This window comes from Nannobrachium achirus (genome assembly GCF_963921795.1).
Source record: "Nannobrachium achirus genome assembly, chromosome: 3".
Classification (NCBI taxonomy): domain Eukaryota; kingdom Metazoa; phylum Chordata; class Actinopteri; order Myctophiformes; family Myctophidae; genus Nannobrachium; species Nannobrachium achirus.
This window is the reverse complement of record NC_137812.1, coordinates 9,929,117-9,954,062: the sequence shown is the minus strand read 5'-3', so window position 1 is coordinate 9,954,062 and position 24,946 is coordinate 9,929,117. Positions and strand designations below refer to the sequence as shown.

Genomic DNA, 24,946 nt, shown 5'->3' with positions numbered 1-24,946 from the left:
AAAAGTCAGTGAGTGATCAGTCATTATGAACCTGCTCTAGATTGGATATTTTTTAGTACCACTTTCACACCACTCTACCCAGGTCCTTGTAGTGGAAAACCTGGCACAAGTGGGCGGTGTGGAGTGGTGTGGTGTTGGGCCATGTCATGTAACAAACAAGACAGTTGCCAGAGCTCCAAACAGGTGAACCTGTCAGAATACAGAGAGGAGACACATGGCAGTCAGCTGTGCTCGTGTGCGGACATCAATCATTTCTCTCTAGGAGAGCACCTGACGTCAGCAACCAAGATCCTTCACAGTTCACACACAGGACTATAAAGCTTGTACTGAAGACAGCAGAGAGAGGGATGTCCAGGGCATCTCCACATATTTATAGTCTACACCAGGGATTCCCAAACGTTTTTGTCTCATAAATATATATTTTTTTATCCGAGGCACCCCCACATTATAATTTTCCACTCCCAGCACCTTATATTTATAGCATATCGTCGTTGGTGAAAACCTTGTATGTCCAAAACCGTTCGTTTTGTATTTATCATCTATAAAATGTACTAAACTAGTGAAAACAGCAGATCTACAAGCACACAACGCCTCGCGATGCGAGGCGTTGTGTGCTTGTAGAGAGGCTGTTTTCACTAGTTTTGTGTGACAGTCTTGTATGATGAAGCAGGGCTTTGCTTTACCAAAAGACACATGTACACATTTGAAACTTGGAGATTCAAGGTTTCTGCCAGACAGTGACGATATCTTAGTGATTATGTTGCGAGGAAAACGTTGAGATAATAGCCATTTTGGTTAGAACTGACTGAAAATAAACATTTTCAAGTGTTATCAAATGATCTCGCGGCACCCCTGGACTGCCGTCGCGGCACCCCAGGGTGCCCCGTCACCCACTGTGAAAACCCCTGGTCTACACCAGGTCTCAACCTGCAGGTTGGACACGTGATTTGGAGGGGTCCCCACATGACAGTGGAGTGACAATTTAAGGACTTTTAATACCTAAAAGCAGTGCTCACTTTGCACGTGACTCTACTAGAAAATACTGTTCCTGAAGAAATAGTGTGGGTTCGAGTGGCACGCTAAGTAAAGTATGATTATGATAGATATACCGTAGATATGTGCTCATCATGATATTGTCCAGTCAGAAAAGGGACATGCGGATAGGGACATACCGTACGATATCAGTAGCCTATTTGATACAAAGGAAACCACTGCATATATACACATGGTCATACACATAAAGTCACGTATTGGAGCGGCTAGCACCGCTCAATTTAAAAAGAAATACTATCAAAACTGGTCAAACATTAGTCAAATTGTCAGTTGAAATAATTGTGATAAAAGCTGATCTACAAGCTCACATAGATCAGCTATTTTCACATTTATCTGTGGAACCAAACAGAGTCAAACTAAATGTAATGCCTCAACTCCTACAGTGCTTGTCAGGGTAGGAGGTTCCCTGTTCTAGGTATGATTATTTTTGGGGGGTCGCGGCCTGAAAAGGTCGAGAACCCCTGGTCTACAAAAACAGCACATGCTGTGACTCAGAATGCAAGATAAAGCGGTCAATCAAGACACTGGCACTCATAAATGACAAGCTATAATAAGATTAGACATCACACATGTTCCAAAGTGTGGAGAAGCAAAATAAAAGGCAGAAAATAAGTCGTTGATAGACTGATACACTATAGCAGAAAATACATATCTTATTAATATTGTAAGATAGCTTAAAGGCTATCTATCAAAAACCCTGTTGTAGGCTATGTAGTCTACAATACAAGTAGGTCTACCCCCTTTAATCAACAACAACATTTTGACTAGAAAATAGGCCTACTGACATCAAGTGTTAGGGTTAAGTCCAGTTTTTATGTCAATATGTTGAAAATAAAAGTAAGTAGCTTATTCAGTAACAGTAAAAAAATTGTAGTTTATTTGGTTTAAAGCTTTACAGAGCAGCACATTCACATACATTTGTCAATGTTTTATCATAGCCTAACAGTGAAATAAATGTTTCTTTCCATTTTCTCTCAAGTACCCCCTGTAGTAGGCCTACCTCTTCTACGTACCCCATTTGAGAAACACTGATGTAGGCTATAATAAGACCTGTGTTCAGGACGGGTTGTCAGCTTTGTGTTCGTATTGACAAGCGACACCGTCGTAGGCCTACTAACGGAGCATAATTATGAACGGGCCCTCCTAATTCAGCTGTGGGAGGAATAAGAATAACGGGACACTTCTTGTAATAAAGCCCCCCCGCCCGCCTCCTCCCCGCCTCCCCGCCTCCTAACCCGCAGCCAGCCAGGACGGATTCCTGTGTGCGCATTCCCGATTTCCCGTGTCCCCTCCGAACGCGCGCAGCTGCACACACAGGCCATGTGTGTGTGCGCGTGCGTGAGTGAGTGTGTGTGTGTGTTGAGTGTGTGTGTGTGTGTGTGTGTGTGTGTGTGTGTGTGTGTGTGTGTGTGTGTGTGTGTGTGTGTGTGTGTGTGTCAGTGTCAGGACAGGACAGGACAGGACAGGACAGGAGGACGGTGTTTCGTTTAGAAAGGGTATTTTTAGCGTGCAGTTCGAGTTGCAGGCTGCAGCAGCAGCACCAGGCACCAGGCAGGCAGGCAGCAGTGAGTGTGGGAGTCGCAGGGGGGAACAACAGTACAGTCTCCATCTGATCTCCCACCGAACTAGACTGCAAAGCAACCCCGACAGACGGAGATCTGCGGCGCACAGCGGCCGATCTTACGGTAGTAAGAATAATATTCATAATAATAATAACACATAGCGGAATATTGTGGTTGCAGCCGCTGCTGCTTCGCTCCGCCGCGCGGGGGGGAAAGCAAAGCATCCTCATCATCATCATCATCATCGGGACGGGACCTTTTTTTTATGATCATCATCGATCATCATCACAAGTCTCTTCATATTTCTCGTATCTCTCGGCGTCGGGTCATCATTTATTGTGTGTGCCCGCCGTGACAGTTGTTAACAACAGAACGGCCCTGCTGCTGACTGAGTTGCTGACCACACATGATGATGACGATGGCCACTAGCAGCGGAGACGAGCACCGCGACGTGGGAGCGAACGGCCCGCAGCCAGGCGACCAGGAGCCCGCAGCGGCAGCGCCAGAAGCCGGCGTGGTGAGCCACCCCGAGCCCGCCTGTCTGGAGGCACAGAAATGGATCGAGGTAAGTCAAGTATTAGCCTAGTGATGATTAGTGCTGTCACAGTTATTACATAATCGTCCATTCGCAGTTATTTGAGGTAATCGCAATTAGTTTTGCATAATCGTCATAATCGTTTCTATGCTGAGAATAGGCCTATAGTTTCAAACACTTTCAAAAAGTAGTGTAAATAGATCTACAAGCGTCGCGACGCATTGTGAGCTTGTAGGTCTATGTAGACCTGCTATATTATCAATGTTATGTTTTAAGTGTAAAATTGTCAAATATGTCAGTAATTTCTTTGTACCTATAGCCTATTTAAGTTATGTGTCATGATTGCCATGTGCAACTTCAAAGCCTGCAAGCCAAACAGAAATGTAATTGTCAACGACAAATACACAATTAAATCGTTAATCGCAAATTATTTGAGCGCCTAATCGTCATGTCAAATGTCATAATCGTGACAGCCCTAGTGATGATGACTGATGATGATGGCTACTCTACGGCTCTGGCCCCTGGCTATTGCAGAACGGTGTGGTGTCGCTCTGGAAAGTAGGGGATAAGATATGCACACCATTATTGTTGCTATATTATTATTGCGCCGATCACCTGTTGGGGATCGCTGCAGTGTCGGGTTACTCTGAGTCTACTGCGTCTGCTCGGGACAATGCGGGGTAAACCAACCGCTTGTGTTTTGCAAGTAGAGGGGAATAGAGAAGCGTGTTCTTCTTGTTGTGAAGTTCCACGGTAAACAGCTTCTGTGTGTGAGCCTAATTTAGCGTAATTAGCCTCATTTGATGAGGCTAACCAAACATGGAACCAAATGGACCCCGGCCGGGGTTCATTTGGTTCCATTTCTCCTCCTCCGTTACAATGTTGTTGTTGTTTTTTTACACTTTACATCCGACTGACACAACATGCCCTTTGAAGCGAGAGAGAGAGAGAGAGAGAGAGAGAGAGAGGGAGAGAGAGAGAGGGAGAGAGAGAGAGAGAGAGAGAGAGGGAGAGGAGGAAGGGCGGAAGGAAGGAATGCGTCCTCCTGTGACCGTTTGTCTTTTTACAGTGTGTGTGTGTGTGTGTGTGTGTGTGTGTGTGTGTGTGTGTGTGGGGGGGGGGGGGGGGGGGGGGGGGGAGTGCCATCAGTTTGGCACTTTGCTGGCACTGGTGACTGTGAATCCATCCAATGTGGCACCCACGTGAAATCGGTGACCTATCCGATTCTGTGACTCCATAGAAATACAATAATAAATGCCTGTTTGGTTTTTCCTCACGCCAAGAGAGAAACGCCCCCCCGCTTCTTTCAGGCGTGAGGGGATTCCGGTCGCCATGGCGACGAAACCGGGGACGGCGCTATACTATAGCCCACGCACGACATCCTGACATGAGTTGATCACATTGTTACTTGTCCTGGTTTCCATTTGCTGGTCATCATCAGCAATGCACTGACTCCCAATGTCATGCTACAGTGTGTGTGTGTGTGTGTGTGTGTGTGTGTGTGTGTGTGTGTGTGTGTGTGTGTGTGTGTGTGTGGTGGCCAACAAGTATAGATAAATATATAGTGAGGACATTGTCTTCACAAGACCAATAGATGTTTATTTTAGAGTTAGGCTTAATATTAGGGAATATAAGGTTTAGTATTAGTAATTTAGAGCAAAGGTTTAAGGGTTAGAGTTGATTTATAGAATACTTAGTTGCTGTGCACTGAAAAAATATATATATAGCATTTTTGGCATGGCATAAAACAGTGTTTCTCAAACTTTCAAAATTCAAGGTCTCCCCTTAACTCTGACAGTATACAAATGGAACCAAATGGACCCGTTAGGGTCCATTTGGTTCCATTTGTACACTGTCAGAGTTACAGACTTGTAAAGGTCCATTTAGACCCCCATAAAGGAACCCACAGAGTCCCTGGAATCCACTTTGAGAACCACTGGCATAAGATAACCTTCCTAAAATGTTGACGTCCTCACAGGCTAGTCCCAGTTGTCCTACGCCCAGTTGTCCTACGTCCCAGTTGTCCTACTTTGTCCCAGTTGTCCTACTGTAGCCTGGCTGTATGGGCTAGTCCGCGAACAGACTGTCACTGTAAAGCAAGCGATCTTCATCCCATTCATGCGTTTATCGTGCGCTTGCCCAGGCCTTACGTCCTGGGCATAAATATAACGATTGCATTCACCACGGCTTCGTAACTCGGCTCTTAGCGGGCACTCGCGCCTGCGGCGCTCGGGCACGAAGAGCAGGACCAAGGTCCGCTGGCCTTCGCGCCGCTTGCAATGTCGTGGACAATAATTACAGCAGTAGGACGGCGAATTTTCGGCGAGAGCTGTACACTACTTGAGTAGCTGTACGAATGCTGAGGTGGGGGTAGGCTACGTGTAGCTACTGGCTACAGTAGGACAACTGGGACACAGTAGGACAACTGGGACGTAGGACAACTGGGCGTAGGACAACTGGGATTTTCCCGTCCTCACAAGTATAGTAATGAAATTTGTGTGTGCGTGTGTGCGTGCGGTCCAATGCGGTGAATCAGGGTCTTTGCAATGCCAGTAGGCCTGCCCTGCACACAATGCCCTATTTCTTTCTGTTTTAAATTTGGGTCCACTCTATGCATGTGTGTGTGTGTGTGTGTGTGTGTGTGTGTGTGTGTGTGTGTGTGTGTGTGTGTGTGTGTGTGTGTGTGTGTGTGTGTGTGTGTGTGTGGGACAGTTCATGAAAGAGACCTCGGCAGCCTCTGTTCTACAGTGACTGAAAAGCATTCACAGAGATTATGGAGGAAAACAGGAGGAGGATGACAAAGCTAGGATGCCTTGATAATCGCCCAAACCCCCAAAAATGTGTTTACCCCCCTACCGGCTTCCTTTAGTTACACAACCCCCTCTCTGTTTCTCTGCTATAGACCCCCCCAACCCCCTCCTCTCAGTAATTCCTCAAGTTAACCACATTCAACCTGGCATCCCCCTATTTTGGGCAAAACTTTTCAAAGTTTAACGGAAATAAACAAGCTTTTACAACGTTGTGAGCTTGTAGACCGGCTGTTTTCGCCATTCATTGCACGGCAAAGCATACAGGCATAGGGCGGTGGTTCTCAACGTGGGGTCTGGCTGGGGACCCCCAGGGGTCCCTGAGAGGGATCCAGGGTGGTCTCCTGCTACAGTAAATGATTGATAGTTGAGAACCAAAGGGTCCCTTATACGTCGTAATTCCATTTACTCTCAGAGTTGATTGATTGATTGAATACTTTATTGGCAGTTTGCAAAGAAAGCACGGGAAAGTACAGTTCAATACCAGGTCTGCTAAGAGGATTTAAACCCAAGAAAGCTCTATGGCTTGTTTCCATCGGGTCCTTTGTACTCAATTCATCGAAACATTTAATGACAGACAAATATACAATATTATGTAAACAGTTTTACTTCTTCACAGGGGCCAGTTACGAATTGCAGTCACCTGTATAAGTGCTCCTTTAGAGCGGTTTTGAAGGAGGGTAACGGAGTTACACTCCTTTAAGTCTGTTGTTAGGGAGTTCCACATTTTTGTGGCATTGCAGGATGAGAACGAATTTAAGCCCTTTTTTTTAGCCAAATCTGGGTTGAACGTGATTAGTGGAGCTCCCTCCGGTGTAGTGATTTCAATGACAAGGAATGACTGAAGTAGCTGTTTGACAGGTACGTGGGCGTCTCTGTGGTGTTGTAGTGCAGTGTTTCTCAAACTTTCAAATCTCAAGGTCTCCCCCTTAACTCTGACCGTGTACAAATGGAACCAAATGGACCCGTTAGGGTCCATTTGGTTCCATTTGTACACTGTCAGAGTTACAGACTTGTATGGGTCAATTTAGACCCCCCTAAAGGAACCCACAGTGTCCCTGGAATCCACTTTGAGAAACACTGTTGTAGTGTATCTTGTAGACCAGGCCCATTGTACGTTGCTGTACTCTGCTCTTTGCTGTACTAGTTAAAACACTACTTTTGCATTTGGGTTAGATTGGGGCTCCCAGGCCAGAGATACACGTAGCCTGGGTGAAAAGGGTTGAGACCCACTACTAGGGCCTATAGGCTACAGAGGCTTAAGTGGTTGCCCGGGGACATGTTCTTCCTGTACTCTCACTCCCACCATCGCTCTGATGTGCCAGACTTAACGTAGAACCAATCAATTGCTTCCCCTTACACGCCCTCTCACGCACACGCACTGCACTGTACTCACATACTGTACCAGCTCTCAGTGTCCCAGCTCGGAGTTATAGGCCTGCTGTTACTGTGCAAAGTGACCCATATCGTGGGCACATACATACTGTCCCTAGACCACCTCCTTGTGTTTGTTTCTGATTCAAAGTTAGATCACCATATGGAGCTGGAGCAACTTTCCAATGAAGAATATCGTCACTGTCGGGCAAGAAACCTCGTATCTCCAAGTTTCAAATTTGTAAATCTTTTCGCAAAGTAAAAGCCCTGCTTCACCATACAAGGCCGTTGCACAAAGTAGTGAAAACAGCCGATCTGCAAGCACACAACGCCTCGCGGTGCGAGGCGTTGTGTGCTTGTAGATCGGCTGTTTTCACTAGTTTAAATCATTTTTGAAAAGATAAATGCAAAACAAACGGTTTTGGACATACAAGGTTTCCACCCGACAACGACGATATGCTAAAAATGAAACTTCCCAGCGCATACATACGGTTACAGCATTCAGCAGCCTATATAAGACATCTTCCCCCCTTTCTAAAAGTAACAAAGTCGACAATTTCACAAAGGGGGGTGGGATCATGACCCACAGCCAGAGACCATCAGTGCTTCCTGTTATGTGACAACAGGACATAACTTATGAAGGACAACAAAAGATCTGCTTAGCAGATATAGAGAGTAAAGGAAGCAGCAGAAGGCAGGGACGTGCTGGGCCCCTGATTCAGCCCGGGAAAAAGAGTTGGAGAGGCCCTCATTGCGCGCTATAGAGAGAGATCTCTCTCTATAGCACTGCTGCTACTCAAAGATTTGCCATTTCAGATCATGACAAGTGACTAGCCAGTGGGCCAATTACATGAGTTATATTTTGTCGTTGTCGGGTCAACCTTGTATGTCCAAAACCGTTTGTTTTGTATTTATCATTTAAAAAATGATTTAAACTAGTGAAAACAGCCGATCTACAAGCACACAACGCCTCGCGGTGCGAGGCGTTGTGTGCTTGTAGATCTGCTGTTTTCACTACTTTTGTGCAACGGCCTTGTAAGATGAAGCAGGGCTTTGCTTTGCGAAAAAAATGTACAAATGTGAAACTTGGAGATACAAGGTTTCTGCCCGACAGTGACGATTTACTTTGTTGGCCGCCCAGCCCCCAAAATGGAACGAAGGCCGACATTTTATTTTTAATTTTTTCCTAATGGCCGGCCTGGACCGGCCAGGAATGAACCCGCTTTTCCCAATGGCCAGCACGTCCCTGTGGGAGACACAGGGGAGGGAGAGAGAGAGAGAGAGAGAGAGAGAGCTGCGCTGGGATTCCATTCCGGGCCACGTTGATGAGGGTGTGAAGTACAGCTTCCAGCTTTAATTAAAAAACACAGATGTCCGCCCGACGACAGAGCTCCTCTCGGTCAGCAATAAGAAGACTCAGAGAGACAGACAGTAAATACAGAGCACATTTAATCATGCCATGGACGCGGGTCATCGCCAAGGTGACGGACAAATGAAAAACCTTCTCAGTCTGATCACTCAAACCCCGCTACCCCTGCAAATTATAGTGTATTTGACCGTGGACCTGCATCTCAAAATATTTTGTTCCAGGAGAAAGAAAGATTTACAACTGTTCGCTTTAAAAATACCGTAGGCCTATACTGTATTCAAAAACGTTCACACATTTTCTCGATAAAAAAAGGCAGATCTACAAGCATGCAGTGTGGCACTCGGTACTGTGCTGTGAGCTTGTATATCTGCTATCTTTTAATAGTTAAAACATACAATAATGGTTAAAGTGGTTAAAATCTATGACACAGATGTGTTCCCGTGTGTTTGTCAATTGTTTTGAATATACCGGTATATGATGGCTGGATGTGAATGAATGTTCTCAATGGAGGGTGCAGGGACCCCCAGGGGTCCTTGAGGGAGTTCAGGGGGTCCTCGGTTAAATGATTGATAGTTAAGAATCAAATGGACCCTTGCACGTCAGTAACGCTAGGACTTTACAGTGTGTATATTTTTTAAAACCTTTCTGAACTTTATTTACCCAGGGTATATGCTGAGCACGAGTGTTATTTCTCAGCAACGCCCTGCACAATCACACAGACACACAGATAGATTCGAGTCCCAGAGATAAAAATCTAAAAATGGGGGTCGGTGGCCAAATGCACACCAAACTGGGGGTCCTTGAAATGAATAAATGGTGATAATCACTGAATTAATATACTATTTTAATCTCTCTACCCAGAAGGGAAGAGGGAAACACTCATCTCTTTATCCTGTGTCTAAGAAACATATTTTAATAAATTCCTGCTTCAGCAGTATACAGTAGGCCTACGGTGAAGAGAAACAGAAACAGGGTGTAGTAGGCATGGGTTACATTGTGTCACTATTATAGTAGGTGGGTCTTGAGTCACATTCAAACCATTCTATCACACTGATGTGGTCAGCGCATTGTGTGAGCTGGTACTGTGAGCTGGTTTAACCGTTTAAGCCCTACTTTATACATTTCAAAGACAGCAAAACTAGCAGATCTACAAGCTCCCTACACGTCACATCGCCACACGTTGAGCTATGTAACCGGCGGTTTAGATGAAAGAAGTGGTACTCTTGTTTGAGAATGTCAAGTAAAAGTGCTGAAAAGAGAACTTAATCTGATACGTTTATACACACATGCATCAACCCTGGTGATCTGAGTTAGCCTGGTATAACCAGCCTAGAGACTAATGCAGCTAGCTAGCTAACTAACTGCAGTATCTATCCCCTCCTTGTTTTAACATGGGTGGATGATGGTATAGCTGAGCTAGGCTAGATCTGAGTGACCCCATGACCTCGCCAATCTCAGGTCAAAATATTTCATAAACTGTTTGGCAGATTGTAAGCTGAACACTACTGTTTTTGGTGACCCCATGGGCTTTCCTCTATAATGTGATACTATTGTGTCTATATACAGTATGTAACTTAGAATCCTATTCCTAGCCCCACTAGTGAGAACAGGAGACTCTAACGTCTAGCTCTAGCACTAGGCAGTGACAAAAGCTACAAAACGACCAAGCATGGTCAGCTGCTACACTGTAGCCGTGTTGCATTTGATGTGCTGCTCAACGCGGTCGTTGACATCATTTACTGATCATGTAATCATCAGCACAACGGACCACAATGCAAACAAGCCCCCTGATACTTTTTGTGTTATCCTTTTAGCAGAGCTTTTTTTGACTGTTGGCCTACATACTGTACTGCACGCTGTACTGTTAACAAACGGGATGGTGTTTTCTGCTGGTGTTTCAGTCCGAGTGTATCAAAGGGTGCTTCGTTCGGAAATGCGCACCGGGTGTGTGCTCAGTGTAGTGAGTGCCTAAACCCAACCCTAATCCTAACCCTAACCTTAACCTCAGTAAAACTATGCCTAAACCTAACCATAACTCCTAACCCTAACCACACCCGGTGCGCATTTACGAACGCACCCTTTGATACACTCGGACTGAATCACCAGCTGAAAACACTCTCCCGCTAACAAACACGAGTTCAATCAAAATAAATGTTCAATCATCAAACGTGCATCCGTGTGTGGGAGCGATGAGCAAGCATAATATGAAAGAAAATAAAGGCTTTGGGATGTAAGTGGAAATGGCAGAAACATTTCGTCATTGACACTTCACCCCAGCAAAGATGGCTTCTTCAAACATCACCGTCCCGTGACGCGGCACCCGTGGCGTGACGCGGCACCCAGCTGTCAGGTTCAGGTTCAGGTTCAGGTTCGGTTTATTAGTCAAATGCGTATCCATACAAGTACAGACAAACAATGAAATGCTTGTGCCAAGAGCACTCTCAGCCTTATTGTGGGCTACTAGCTCTAAGTGTCGGGCATCGGCTTGTATGTTGAAAATGGCTTGTACGCTGTTGCTTTCTCACTGCTATGGTGAACTCAGTAGCCTAGTATCCTAGTCTGTGTTTTCCCTCTCCCCCCCCCACCTATGCTGTCCTCCAGCTTACTAATTCTCTGGTTATTTCCAGGGTGCTCAGACTGACCAGTACTATTTCCAGGAGGTATATTTATATCATACGCTCTCACAGGTGGGGAGGACTCAGCGTCAACCATGCCACCTGTGTGTGTGTTCATGATACTATACTCCACTCTGCATTTGTCTGTGGGTGTGTCTGTGGATGCCACATTTTGTGTGTGTGTGTGCGTGTGTGTGTGTGTGTGTGTGTGTGTGTGTGTGTGTGTGTGTGTGTGTGTGTGTGTGTGTGTGTGTGTGTAATATATAGTTAGTTGTGAGGGCGAAATGAACCCATAGTTCCGAGTCATCACAAGAGCAATGTTTTTACAGTTAGGCGTACAGTTAGGAAAAAGATTCAGGTTGGGGTTAGAGTTAAAATTAGGCATTTATGGGTTACTGTGTTTACACAGCCGAGTGCTCCCTACCTTTGTTTCAGCCAATCAGAAGCTGTGTCTTCCCCCGCTCATCCTAAGAATACAATTATCACGTCAGGGGTTGTAGTTAAATGTTACGCCTGATTTATACTTAGTTGCACACAGGTGTCGCGCGCCAAACATCGCGCTGTGACGCGTACGTGAGCTTTTTCGGTGTGTGACAGACACAAGTGCACAATATAACTCTGACTTTAGGGTTGGGGTTAAAATGGCATAAAAAAATTACACAAGGCCCGGGTCGCCGGTGCGGTGGTCCAGGCACTCTATGGCTGCAATGACAGGCTGACAGCATGTCGCAGGTTCAAATCCCGATCCCGATGACCGTTGCTGCGAGTCACTCCCCATCTCTCTCCCCATTTCTAGAATGGCACAGAATGTTGATGTCCTCTGAAGAATAGTAAAAAAAAACGTGTGTGTGTGTGTGTGTGTGTGTGTGTGTGTGTGTGTGTGTGTGTGTGTGTGTGTGTGTGTGTGTGTGTGTGTGTGTGTGTGTGTGTGTGCGTGCGTGCGTGCATGCATACTCCATATGCATACATATGGCGACGCGTTGTGAACTTGTAGATCTGCTATTTCCACTATCAATGTTATTTTTTTAAGTATAAAGTTGTCATATATGTCAATTCATTTGTACATTTAAGTTATGTGTCATAATTGCCATGTGCAACTTAAAAGCCTAAAAGCCAAACAGAAATGTAATTGTCAACAACAAATACACAATTATTTCAGTGACAATTAATCGTCATGTAAAATGTCATAATCGTGACAGCCCCTGAGACATGCGTGTGCCCGTGCGCATGTGTGTGTGTAACATTTGTGTGACCAAACAGCAGCTGTGCACGGGTCATCTATGTACAGTTCAGAATGACATGGCACACCAGATTCTTGGGACACGCCCAGCTTGGGTGACATTGGTCTCCATGGGAACACAACACATGCCCCCCTAGCCTATCAGGTGTCACCGTCTCCAGCTTCCAGGCAGTCGACCAATGGGGACGTCTCTCACCGGGTGACCGGAGCAGGAAATAAAGCCTGGCACACACCGACTACACACACACACACACACACACACACACACACACACACACACACACACACACACACACACACACACACACACACACACACCATGTGTTTATAAAGGACACAAGACTGGATTAGAATCTCTGTCTCCAACCACACACATAGTTTCCTCGCTGTGTCACTACTTATTATTATTACTATTATTCTTACAAATATTTCTACAACTAATATAGTATTAAAATACATTCATAATATACTAGTAAGACGCATCAGGGCGACATGCGACGGTCGCGCCAATTCTTGGCCATCTGGCCAGTTATGTATACCGGACCAGTTATCCCTATATGGAGACCCCTGGTACCCATATATGGAGATCCATGTACTGTATTATGGAGATATGCTGTGAGAGCCCAAACATGCTTACTCAGTTATTCGTTATGTGAAAGTCCTATGACATCTGACATCATACAAGGGCATGATGTGGAGATCCCTGTCTGTAGAACCGGCCACACAGATATGGGCTGTCTTGGCCATCTGTCTTGGCCATATATGGATTTTGTTAGTGTGGTATGTGGCCGATGTGGCCTCCATATATGGGCATTCCCATATAAGTCCTGTTAGATATGGGATTAATATTGATGACATCAGGGAACTCCATATATGGGCAAACCCATTATGTGTTTGATTAATATTTTGTACATGTATCATATTTCTTCAATATATATAAAATAAAATGAAAAATAAAAAGATTCCATCACAGTGACATCAGAGCATGATGTCACAGCGACAAACCCATAGAACCACAGTGCCAGGCGTTATAGACAGAGATACAGAATACAGACAAGCTGTGACCGTTCACATTTGGGCATTTGTATTGATAATAATAACTCATTAATTTGGAATAGACATGTGGACAGTCTCTGTAGTAAACTACAGCAAAGACTGTACTTCCTCTGCCGTCTGAGGGTTCATAGTGTTGACCAAAAGTTTCTGTTAGTGTTCTACTGAGCAGTCTTGGTCAGATTTGGCATCACAGTTTGGTTTGGTAGTCTCTCAGTGCAACTGAGGTCCAAATTGTTCAGATTGGTGCAGACTGCAGGGAAGACCATAGGGGTAAGACAACTCCCCTCTCTGCAGTCTATTTATGAGCAGGAGACACTAAGGAGACAGGCTAAAAAAATACACTGCTCAAAAAAATAAAGGGAACACCCAAAAAACCCAACATAGACCTGCCAGTCTATGTGTTCTCTGGCAAATGTCAATCGGGCTGCACGGTGTTGGGCTGTGAGCACAGGCCCCACTTGTGGACGTCGGGCCCTCATACCACCATCATGGAGTCTGTTTCTCACAGTTTGAGCAGAAACATTAACATTAGTGGCCTGCTGAAGGTCGTTTTGTAGGGCTCTGGCAGTGCTCCTCCTCCTTGCACAAAGGACCAGATAGCGGTCCTGCGGCTGGGTTGTTGTCCTCCTACGGCCCCCTCCACGTCTCCTGGTGTACTGGCCTGTCTTCTGGTATCGCCTCCATGCTCTGGACACTGTGCTGGGAGACACAGCAAACCTTCTTGCCACAGTGCGCATTGATGTGCCATCCTGGATGAGCAGCACTACCTGAGCAACTTCTGTGGGTTGCAGATACCGCCTCATGCTACCTCTAGTGGTCAGGGCACTGGCAAAATCCCAAACTAACCAAAAATCTGCCAGAAAGGATGAGGACAGGCAAATGGTCTGTGGCCACCACCTGCAAAACCATTCCTTTTTTAGGGGTTGTCTTGCAAATTGCCTCATTTTCACCTGTTGTCTTTTCCATTTGCACAACAGCAGATGAAACTGATTCATAATCAGTGTTGCTTCCTAACTGGCCAGGTTGATATCCCAAAAGTGTGATTGACTTGGAGTTACATTGCAATGATTATGCGTTCCCTTTATTTTTTTGAGCAGTGTAGTTATTGATGCTACCCATGTTTTACATGGAGAATTTGTACTTCTCAACTTCTGCCCTCTGGCAGAAGGTACAGTGAACCTAAATGGCACTATATCAGGTTTAAAAAAATCCTTTGTTCCTGTTCAACGAGGCTCTGAAACAGCATTGACTGTGAGATTGGATTAACTACTATCTGTGCACTTGTGTATTGTTGTGTCCCCTTTCCGTATGTATTTTGTCATTGATGTTTTGTCCCCAGACCAAACTTTGTGAACCACTGCCACACAGCCAGGGGTGTCACACCAAATTCTGGGCCCTGGGTACAAGGATTCACTGCGGGCCCCCCATGAATGTTAACTATTGAAAAATAGCAGATATACAAGCTCACAGCGCGGCACCGAGTGCCGCGCTGCGAGCTTGTATATCTGCTATTTTTGAAAAATCGTGAAAATGTGTGCAAGAAACCTATGTCCCCCAAGATGATATGTATTTGGCCACGGACCCCGATCTCAAAATATTTAGTTCCAGAGACCCCCAGAAGCAAAATTTGAGTTAGAAATGTTCGCTTAGAAAATACATATATATATATTTTCACAACTTTTCAAAAATAGCAGATCTACAAGCTCGCAGCGCGGCACTCGGTGCCGCGCTGTGAGCTTGTATATCTGCTATTTTTCAATAGATAAAGTTATTAGGGCCCCTCCACCTTGGGCCCTAGTAACTCAGTACCACTTTCCTAGCCCTTGTGACGCCCCTGCACACAGCATTCATATCCATGAGTGGTTCATGCACAGGATTGCCTGGGCTAGAGCCCAGGGGCCCGCATTCGCAGGGGCCCCCGAGTTTCCCCCCTTCAAAATGAAATGTGTTTATGTTAACTTGATAAAATCTGGGCCCCCCTCAAAAAAGATGTACTTGTGTTCACTTAGTACGTTAAACAAAAGCAAAAAAAGTGAGGATTTGTTTGAAAACGCTGTCTTGCCCCTTTGATTTGTTGGTTGTTGGCTGGTTGCCTACAGTACGTGTCGTGTCAGCCTCAGGTCATGATGCATAGTTGGCATGTTGTTGTGCCTGGAGATAGAAGACATGTCAGAGTTTAGAGATTATGAGATGATCAGTGATGTAAGCAGGGACGTGCTGGCCATTGGGAAAAGCGGGACCACTCCCGAACGGCCGCTTCATTCTCGGCCGGTCCAGGCCGGGCCATTAGGAAAAAATGTTTGCACAAAAGTAAAAATTTAACTGTTTGCACAAAAGTAGTGAAAACAGCAGATCAACAAGCACACAACGCCTCGCACCGCGAGGCGTTGTGTGCTTGTAGATCGGCTGTTTTCACTAGTTTAAATCATTTTTTTAATGATAAATACAAAACAAACGGTTTTGGACATACAAGGTTTCCACCCGACAACAACGAAATATGGGCCTAATTCATGTAATTGGCCCACTGGCTTAGAGAGAGATCTCTCTCTATAGCGCGCAATGAGGGCCTCTCCAACTCTTTTTCCCGGGCTGAATCAGGGGCCCAGCACGTCCCTGGATGTAAGCCTGTTTGGGCTATATGTTTCTAGGTTATCATTTTTGCATTTGTCTATAAGCCTTGATATGCACAGGTTGTTGTGGATTTAATACATTCAGACCATGTTGTTGGTTTATTGAGGTCATACAGTAGACATACTAGTTGGTTGACTGTGATCATATACCAATCTTTCCTTCCTGTTGAGATTGGCACATTTCACCCAGGTTTTTTCATCTCGCTCACTTCATTGTGTCTGCTGACCTCACTCAGCAACGAAACAAACAGCAAATAAACAAAAATAAAAATAAAACAATTCACAGGAGGCAAGCAGTGATCACCCCATGATGTGGACTGCAATGTAGTTTCAAATGCGCTACATTGCAGGTGCTTTTTGAGAGAAAAATTAGAAGACCTGTGTGACATGTGTGATCTGGGCAGCTTGCCCCAGGAAATATGCCAATCTCAACAGGAAACAATGGTACTTATAGCTTGGTAAACAACAGTAATACGTCAGCAGGCAGCACTGTGTTGTGGAAATATTCATTTATTTTTCTGTGTTGTTGAATTGAAAGCTGGAAATAATCAGTGTTTTCAATTCCTGCTGTTGAAGAAGGGTTTGAACGTTCAGTCTGTTTATTCTGTGTGTGATTAGATTTGCTCTCCTAATGCTCTGTTTACGTACAGACTGTAACATGCGTGCATGATGTACAGTATGTTGGGGTAGGTTGGCCAACTTAATCCTGTACATACTGTTCATAGTATGCTTCGTACATAGCTGTGCTGCTTTGGCTACAATACTTTTAGTATCATCATTTGAAATGGCTATGCATGCCTATAACTAAGTTATTCTTGTGTATACGTTTAGTTTGTTTTCATTTACTTATAGTGCATTGACCTGGGAGTTGCAAATAAAATGTATTTTCACCTCCAATAACAACAAAGGAATTGAATTGAATTGAATTGAATTGAATTGAATTGAATTGAATAATTCATCAAGTTAAGTTGAATGATCGTCCATGTTGTGGTAAATGGGTGCAATGTGTGATGGTATAATGTTCTTCTCCAGGGACGTGCAGAGAATTTTAGAGAGGCAAGGGCTGACATTTCTAAAAGGGCCTTTTGGTGAAAATCTTGAAAATAGCAGACCTCCAAGTTCACACTGCGACGCGGTGTGAGCTTGGAGGTCGGCTATTTTCAGTACTTGATACCACACTGAACTAACTTTTGAATGCTGCCTTCAGGTATGGCATGGAAAGAGGGCGTTTGCATTTCTTTCACCATAGTAAAAAACTGCATTCATGCTCTTGCAAAGGGCCGGACTAACCATTGGACTAACCTGTGCTTAAGCGCCAGGGCCCGCCACCTGGAAGGCCCTGTGTAAATAAATAAAAAATAAATAAAAAAATCGCATCGTTATTTCTATGAAGACGTCTAATGGAGAGTCACAGTGAGCGTTATGCACGCACACTCTCTCTCTCTCTCTCTCTCTCTCTCTCTCTCTCTCTCTCTCTCTCTCTCTCTCATTATGGTTCATGCTCTCTCTCTCCCTTTCTCTCCCCCCCTCTCTCTCTCTCTGGCCAAGTGCGTTACGATACGAATCGATGAGTGTGAGAGGTCACACTTTCTCCCAACATGCAGGGAGCCTAAGGACGTGCCTATTATTGTTTATTAGTACTGCCCCACGCGCACGTGTAGGCCTACTCCTCCCGCACGGGGGGGTGTCGGTCGGACGGACGGACGGACGGTTGGTTCGGGTCGGGCGGCGGCGGCGGGGGGGGCCCTTTGATTTGGAGAAGCGCCAGAGCCCGGGGATTCTTAAATCGTCACTGTCTTGATAGGGCACTTTTTACAGACGGATAAAAGGGAAGGCCCCTTTGATGTCTGGTCCTCTCCATGTAGGCTTAGCTTGTCCTGTGTCTCCTGTGTAATTCAGGTGTGGAATGATGATCTCGCTCCGTCGGTCAGGACTGCACTTTCACTGCTCATCTTCCGTCGCAGTCTGAAAAAACAACCTCTGCGTCTGCACTTCTTGCTCGTTGACTATTCAGATAGATGCTAGATGCAAATACTGTGACTGCAGAGTAGCAGACTGCAGACCAGCTTTCTCCATGAAGTGCTCTCAACTTTGGAACATGATATCCATTGAGAAACTACTTCCAGATATAAGATGCTTTACCACAAAGGTTAGTTAACCACTAAAGCCTTATATAGCTGACCGGGGTTCCCCAGGGCTCTGTACTGTACTTGGTCCACTCCCTTTTTTCTCCACTACACTGAAATCGCTTTGCTGACAATTGCAGATCTACAAGCTTACAACGGATCTCGTAGAGAACTTGGCCAAATATTCGACTGTTATGATAATAGGCTCTACTGTATGAGTCTTTCCAGTGAGCCAACATGAACAATATCATGGGCATCTTGATTCTGTTTGACCAGAATGGAAGCCTTCATTATTAGTAGAATAATAATGTGGAATTCTGGATCAATCATTAATCGATGAGGCAACTAGGAGACCAGACAATATTCTATGTGGTGATGGTTGTGCTTTATGTGCATAATAATATCATGGGGAGAAGTACAATAACACTCATGTCAGTGGTACGGTAGTTCTGCCAAGAGGAACAAGTCAGAGATCACAGTCATACTGTCCCTGCCTCAAGGACGAGCTAAACCTTAATAAGATAGGCTTTACCAAAACAATAGCTATCAGGCCTATATAATCAATGTACTGTAAATAAGGTCACATATAATCAATCATAATACCATAATATAATATCTTCCTCACTATTCCCAATTTTGTTTCATTATGGCTGCTATAGTATAGATCTTTTATTTTCGCAGAATAGGGAAACTATAGGGTACAGGTGGAGTGCTGGCTGACAGCAGACCAAAGTGCTACTTACCTCTAATCACTTATGCGTATTGCACTGATTTCTATGCGCTCTAGTAAGTTTAGATTTAGAACATACTGTATGAGAGGCATGAGGAAGCCATCGGGAGCCTCCCTCCACTCCATTAATTGTACATGTGCGTTCTTTTTCAAACGGCGTGTTTATTTTTAAAAGCCTAACTAGGCACACGCATTGTAAACTAGAAGAGTGTGCTCAGTGGAGCGCACATCTCCACCTGGAGTCACGCCGGACCTCTCTCCGTCTGGCTGATGTGATGATGGCAGGGTGTGTGTGTGTGCGTGCGTGCGTGCGTGCGTGCGTGCGTGCGTGCGTGCGTGCGTGCGTGCGTGCGTGTGAAAAGTCAAAGTGCAATGGGGGAAGGGATATAATGAAGCATTATATTTACATCATTATGTGGCTTTTTTTTACTACATAAAAACCAATGCCGTGCCGTCAAACGTATTTCAGTTCTGGATTTGTTTCCATAATACACTACAGCTCGGTTTCACAAATAGCCGATCTACTAGTCCTCTACTGGGGTCCCCAAATTATTTTGGGGGGTCCCCAGATGATTAGCTTAATGTGAAAGATTGTTTTCTCACTAAACAGTAAACAAACCAACATACGGTATAAGTGTATAGAGCAGGGGTCCCAGACTCCCAGTTCAAATATGATTATTTTGGGGGTTGAGAACGACTGTACTAGTCGACTAAATGAGCACTGCCATAGTGTAATATGGAGACAAAACTATGGAGACAAAACGTTGGACAGTGAACACAATGGACAGCAGTGTGGCATGGCGTCATCACCACAAACACGACGGTCACAATGGTGTACAGCCCTGAATTCCAGGTCATCATCCAGACGTCGCATACACAGGCCAGCAGGGGCAGACTGGGGACAATAGCCTGGGAATGGAAGAGAATGTGACAGACACACACTTCCTCCAAGTTCCCACAGATAGCGTACATCATGGCCAACGACAACAAAAAAACTCCCATACCTACTGCAGAAATACGACAATGTGCGAACACAGCAGCAAGATTTTTGAACTGTTGTTCTCAAAATAAGGTTGCCAATGTAATACAACCACCCTAAGGACTGCTAACTAATTGGTGTTTCCCCCTAACCCTCTGTACATATGGGGCTTTTAAGCTGGGACATCATTTTGTTGTCAGACCCCCAAGGCAGATTCATTGTCAATATGGGTAGTGCTGTGTCCCTCGCCTTTTCAACAGATCTGAGACAAAAATAACGACTAAATAGTATAATTCTACCACTTTCCTGTCAACAAGAAAGAGAAGAAAAATGAGCTTATAGTAAAGAGATTCACGGGCGCTGGGGCCATTTGGCACAAAGAAGTTCTCCTCCACCTACAAAATGATGTCAGACTTAAGAGCCCCATAAATGGAGCCACTACCCGTAGGTCGCATTTACTATAAAATCCCCCAGATCCTGTGTGTGTGTCACAGTGCGTGACACCTCATCCCAGCTCAGCAGAAGGATATACGGTAGCTGACCTGTTCTGACATCACAATGATGTTGCAATTGAATTCCGTCCTTGTCCCTTTTATGCCCATATATGGACTATGGAGATCCCTGATGTCAATATTAAGCCAACCTCATGACACACTCATGTCACATAATGGTCTTTTTGACGTCAAACATCTATGATGTCAGACGACAGTCATCTCCATGTTTGGAAAAATATGGCCACATTTTGGCCACATTCTGTCTGTGCATCTTTGTGGTCAAAGTTAATCAGATGCCAAGTCTGCTGTCACCCAGGCGGATGCGTGCACGTGTCCATGTGTTTCTTGCCCTTAGGGTGTCTTACTGGTTAGTTTTGGGGAAAATGTTGCTAATTGTCCCAAAAGTGACTTGATAGATCTTGAAAGATTTCTGCTATTTGTTTCAAAAAGCTTTATACCCTTGCCAGAGCTCTACTGTTTCCACAATGCTGTTTCTTGAACTGTTTTTATTATGTTTTGACATGTGCTTTCGCATGCCAATAAGACTCCTTTGAAATGTACTCCAATTGACATATTTGTCATTTATGTCTTTCTGATCAAGCCAAAGCACATTCATATACAGCTCATTAAATGACCCCAGATAATGTGCTACAGTATTGGTGCTGTGTGCACTATATGTGTTACACCAACATTCGCCGACATCTGTGTTCGGCGGTTGCGGTTTTGGGTGGCATTTCTGCTCCTGATGCTGGCTGAGAGTGGAAGGCACTGGAGTCACAGGCCTACGGTGAGGTCACCAGGTTTGGTGTAATGGGTCACCAGAGATCCTCAGTGTTCATTTTAGCTGTGTTTGCCAGACATGACATCCATTGGAGTCATCTTTTTGTTTTCGTTTTTTCCACATCGACTTAGGAGCCCTTTGATATTGCAGCAGACAGACAGACAGACAGACAGACAGACAGACAGACAGACAGACAGACAGACAGGGAATTATCTGTGTGAGAGAGTATTAGTGTGTGTGTGTGTGTGTGTGTGTGTGTGTGTGTGTGTGTGTGTGTGTGTGTGTGTGTGTGTGTGTGTGTGTGTGTGTGTGCGCGCGCGAGTGTGCGTGTTACATGTGTTTATACAGTATATGCATGCACGTTGAGCACGAATCACGATGTGCACACACACACACACACACACACACACACACACACACACACACACACACACACACACACACACACACACACACACACACACGCACACACGCATGCACACACGCACACACAGTGTGTGTGTTTGTGTGCCAGATGTCGCAGCTGTCCGAAGGAGATTAAGCGCAATGGTCCCAGACAGCCAGCTGTATGTGCATGATAGAGATGGAGAGAGAGACAGAGAGAGAGAGAGAGAGAGAGAGACATGAAGAAAGACAGAGTTAAAAGAGAGAGTGGGGGGGGGGGGGGGGGGGGGTGAGAGAGAGGGTGTGATCCTCCAGGTGTCGGACGCAGTACAACAGAAGGTGAAATAATGATCACACTCACACAGATTTGCTGACGGCAAAGTTTCCTCGTTCGCATCATCGCAGACCTCGTATTACCCTGCTAACACAAAGTAGTGTCTTGATAATAGCTACGCCAGTGGTTCTCAACCCATTTTCATTTTCAAGGACTCCTATAACTAATGTACAGATGAAACCAAGTGGACCCGTTTGATAATAATATCAGCTGAGGAGGAGGTGATATATACGTGTGTGATGGTGTCTGACGTCCGATCACTCTGGTTAATTACACAGATCCTGATTAATCTAGGTAGGATTAATCCAGGATTACGACTCTCTCTCTCTCTCTCTCTCCCCCTCCCTTCTCTCTTCTCTTAACCCAACGTCAGGCACGTGCACACATAGACATGAAAGGCGGCTCGAGCCCCTGACTTTTATCCGACTTTTAAAAAGTGTCCTCTCCAGACTATGAATGCAGTTTTCACTATGGTGAAAGAAATGCAAAAGCCCTCTTTCCATGCCTTACCTGAAGGCTGCAAGCTTGTAGATCTGATATATATATATTTTTTTTAAATTGAAAATGTGTGCAAATCATTGAACATATGTAATTTTCAAAGCGAACGTTTGTAACTCAAATTTTGCTTCTGGGTGGTCCCTGGGTGGCTCGCAGCGCGGCACTCGGTGCCGCGCTGTGAGCTTGTATATCTGCTATTTTTCAATAGTTAAAGCATAAAATAATGATACACAATACTGTGTACCCGTTCTGAATGGGTTAAGAACCACTGTTCTGTATCACACATTGAAGCAGATTTCTCCAGTGTCTCGGCCACCACCACCCACCGTCTTATACTGCTCGGTCTTGAGGCCCAAAACACATGCGGAGCAAATGCACAAAAGGCATTTAAGAGAATGCCTGAGGTCAACTATTTTAGTGGTGTGGTTTCAGAGACATAACAGCATGCCAGCTCAATGTGGAGGAGAGAGGACCGTGATGACACACCGCCCGTCATGTTGGAAGAGAGAATGGAAGCTGTTATGTGTCCTACCCAGCAACACCAACATTCCACCCAGCTAAATCTGGGTTAGGGCTGTCACGATTATGACATTTTTTACCTGACTATTAATTGTCACTCAAATAATTAACTATTTTACCGCTTCGGACGTTCCTGTTCGCCCCAATTTTGAACCCAGCTCGCTGCCAATACGGCTCGTTCTTTTACCGTGTCCGATGACTGTAAGCTGATGAGGGGTCGCGCCGCCGTGTACAGTAAAAACATCTCCCGTAACGCTGCTCTCAAAAATCCACCGCCCGTAAACAATAATGGAGTCCCAAATCACTTCCTGGCTGTTTTCTGTGGATCTGATCTAGAAAATGCATTTCTATGCTCTGAATGTATGGCAAGCGGAGCGGCCCAATTCACATTAATCTTTGCATAAGGCTGCCCTCTGCCGCCAGCTTGGCTCAAGTACACATATGAGGGTCCATTGTAAAAAAATAATTAGTTTGAAAATTATCAATAGATAATTTTCTATAACATCGAAAAGGTAAGCTGCTTTTTGCTGGCACCAGCCCCAATACATAAATAATAAATCTGTCAGTAGAACTGTTTTCATTGTGTTTTTGTTGTTGACAATTACGGTACATTTCTGTTTGGCTTTTGGGCTTTGAAGTTGCACATGGCAGATATGACACATAACCTAAATATACAAAGAAATGACAATGAGACGCGTTGTGAGCTTTTTTGAAAATGCTTGCAAATATATGAACATTTTTCAACATGGAAATGACTATGGCGATTCTGACAAAATAATTGCAATTATGTCAAATAATTGCGATTATGTCAAATAATTGCGATTCGACGATTATGTAATAATTGTGATAGGCCTAAATCCGGTTGAAATGTTCACAGTGTTTATCTGTGAAACCAAGTCAAACTAACCTGAACGCCCCAACTCCTATACATTCTACATGCTACGTGGCTGAGCTTCAGCTCATTTCCCAATATAGCCAATGTAAATGACATAGATTTAAAGTGGTTCAACTGATTTTGATGCTATATACGAAGTCATTTTGCTGGGGGGGACTCCCTGGAACGCCCCCCTCAAGGACCCCTGGGGGTCCCTCCGGAGCCTACCGTGCTACAGGTATCATTATGGCACATGACGAGCTGTAGCACGGTGGGTGGTCTCGGCGGGAAGCGTGCCCCTCACCCCTGGCGGTGTCGCCGCCACGCTTTACAACCCCCCTCCACCCCTCCTCCCCTACTCCTCCCCCTCTCTCCCCCTTCTCCGGCCTTTCACTCTCCTTCCCTTCTTTTCCACGGCCGTCGACATGAAAGGAAGGGTCCTCTGGTACACTACTATAGCCAGGGACGTGCAGAGAATGTTAGAGAGGCAGGGGCTGAAATTTGTGGTGACAATATTGAAAATAGCAGAGCTCACAACGCGCCGCGCTGCGACGTGTTGTGAGCTTTGAGGTTAGCTATTTTCGGTGCTTCATAACACACTAAATTAAGCTTAAAAAAGGCGATACTGGAGATGTGGTGTGGATTTCTGGACAATGAGGGCAATTCTTTCAACATAAGATGCTGCATTCAAGTTCAGGAGAGTTTGAACAAGGACATTCTCTTGAATGCTGCCTTCAGGTATGGCATGGAAAGAGGGGCATTTGCATTTCTTTCACCATAGTAAAAACTGCATTCATGGTCTGGAGAGAGGGCACTTTATACAGACGGATAAAAGGGCAGGGGCTCAAGCCCCCTTTGATGTCTACGTGTGCATGTGCCTGACTATAGCTGGCCTACTTCTCCCTCTCCTCTCCTCTCTCTCTCTCTCTCTCTGCCTGTCCCCCCACCCTAGTACCACCTCGGGGCTTTAATGGTATCTGCCGCTG

General features: G+C 45.1%; 1 protein-coding gene across 3 annotated transcripts in view; it reads left to right on the top strand.

Moving 5' to 3' along the window:
• Positions 1-2,557: 2,557 nt before the first annotated feature.
• The window catches only part of LOC308281894 (LIM and calponin homology domains-containing protein 1-like), an 82,320-nt gene continuing 59,931 nt past the window's right edge, over positions 2,558-24,946 (top strand). For all 3 annotated transcript variants that reach the window (XM_080722235.1, XM_080722236.1, XM_080722234.1), the window contains exons 1-2: positions 2,558-2,738; positions 2,974-3,180. In XM_080722235.1, coding sequence (XP_080578361.1) covers positions 3,022-3,180 — 159 coding nt within the window. In that variant the 5' untranslated portion in view covers positions 2,558-2,738; positions 2,974-3,021. The remainder of the gene's footprint in view (positions 2,739-2,973; positions 3,181-24,946) is intronic.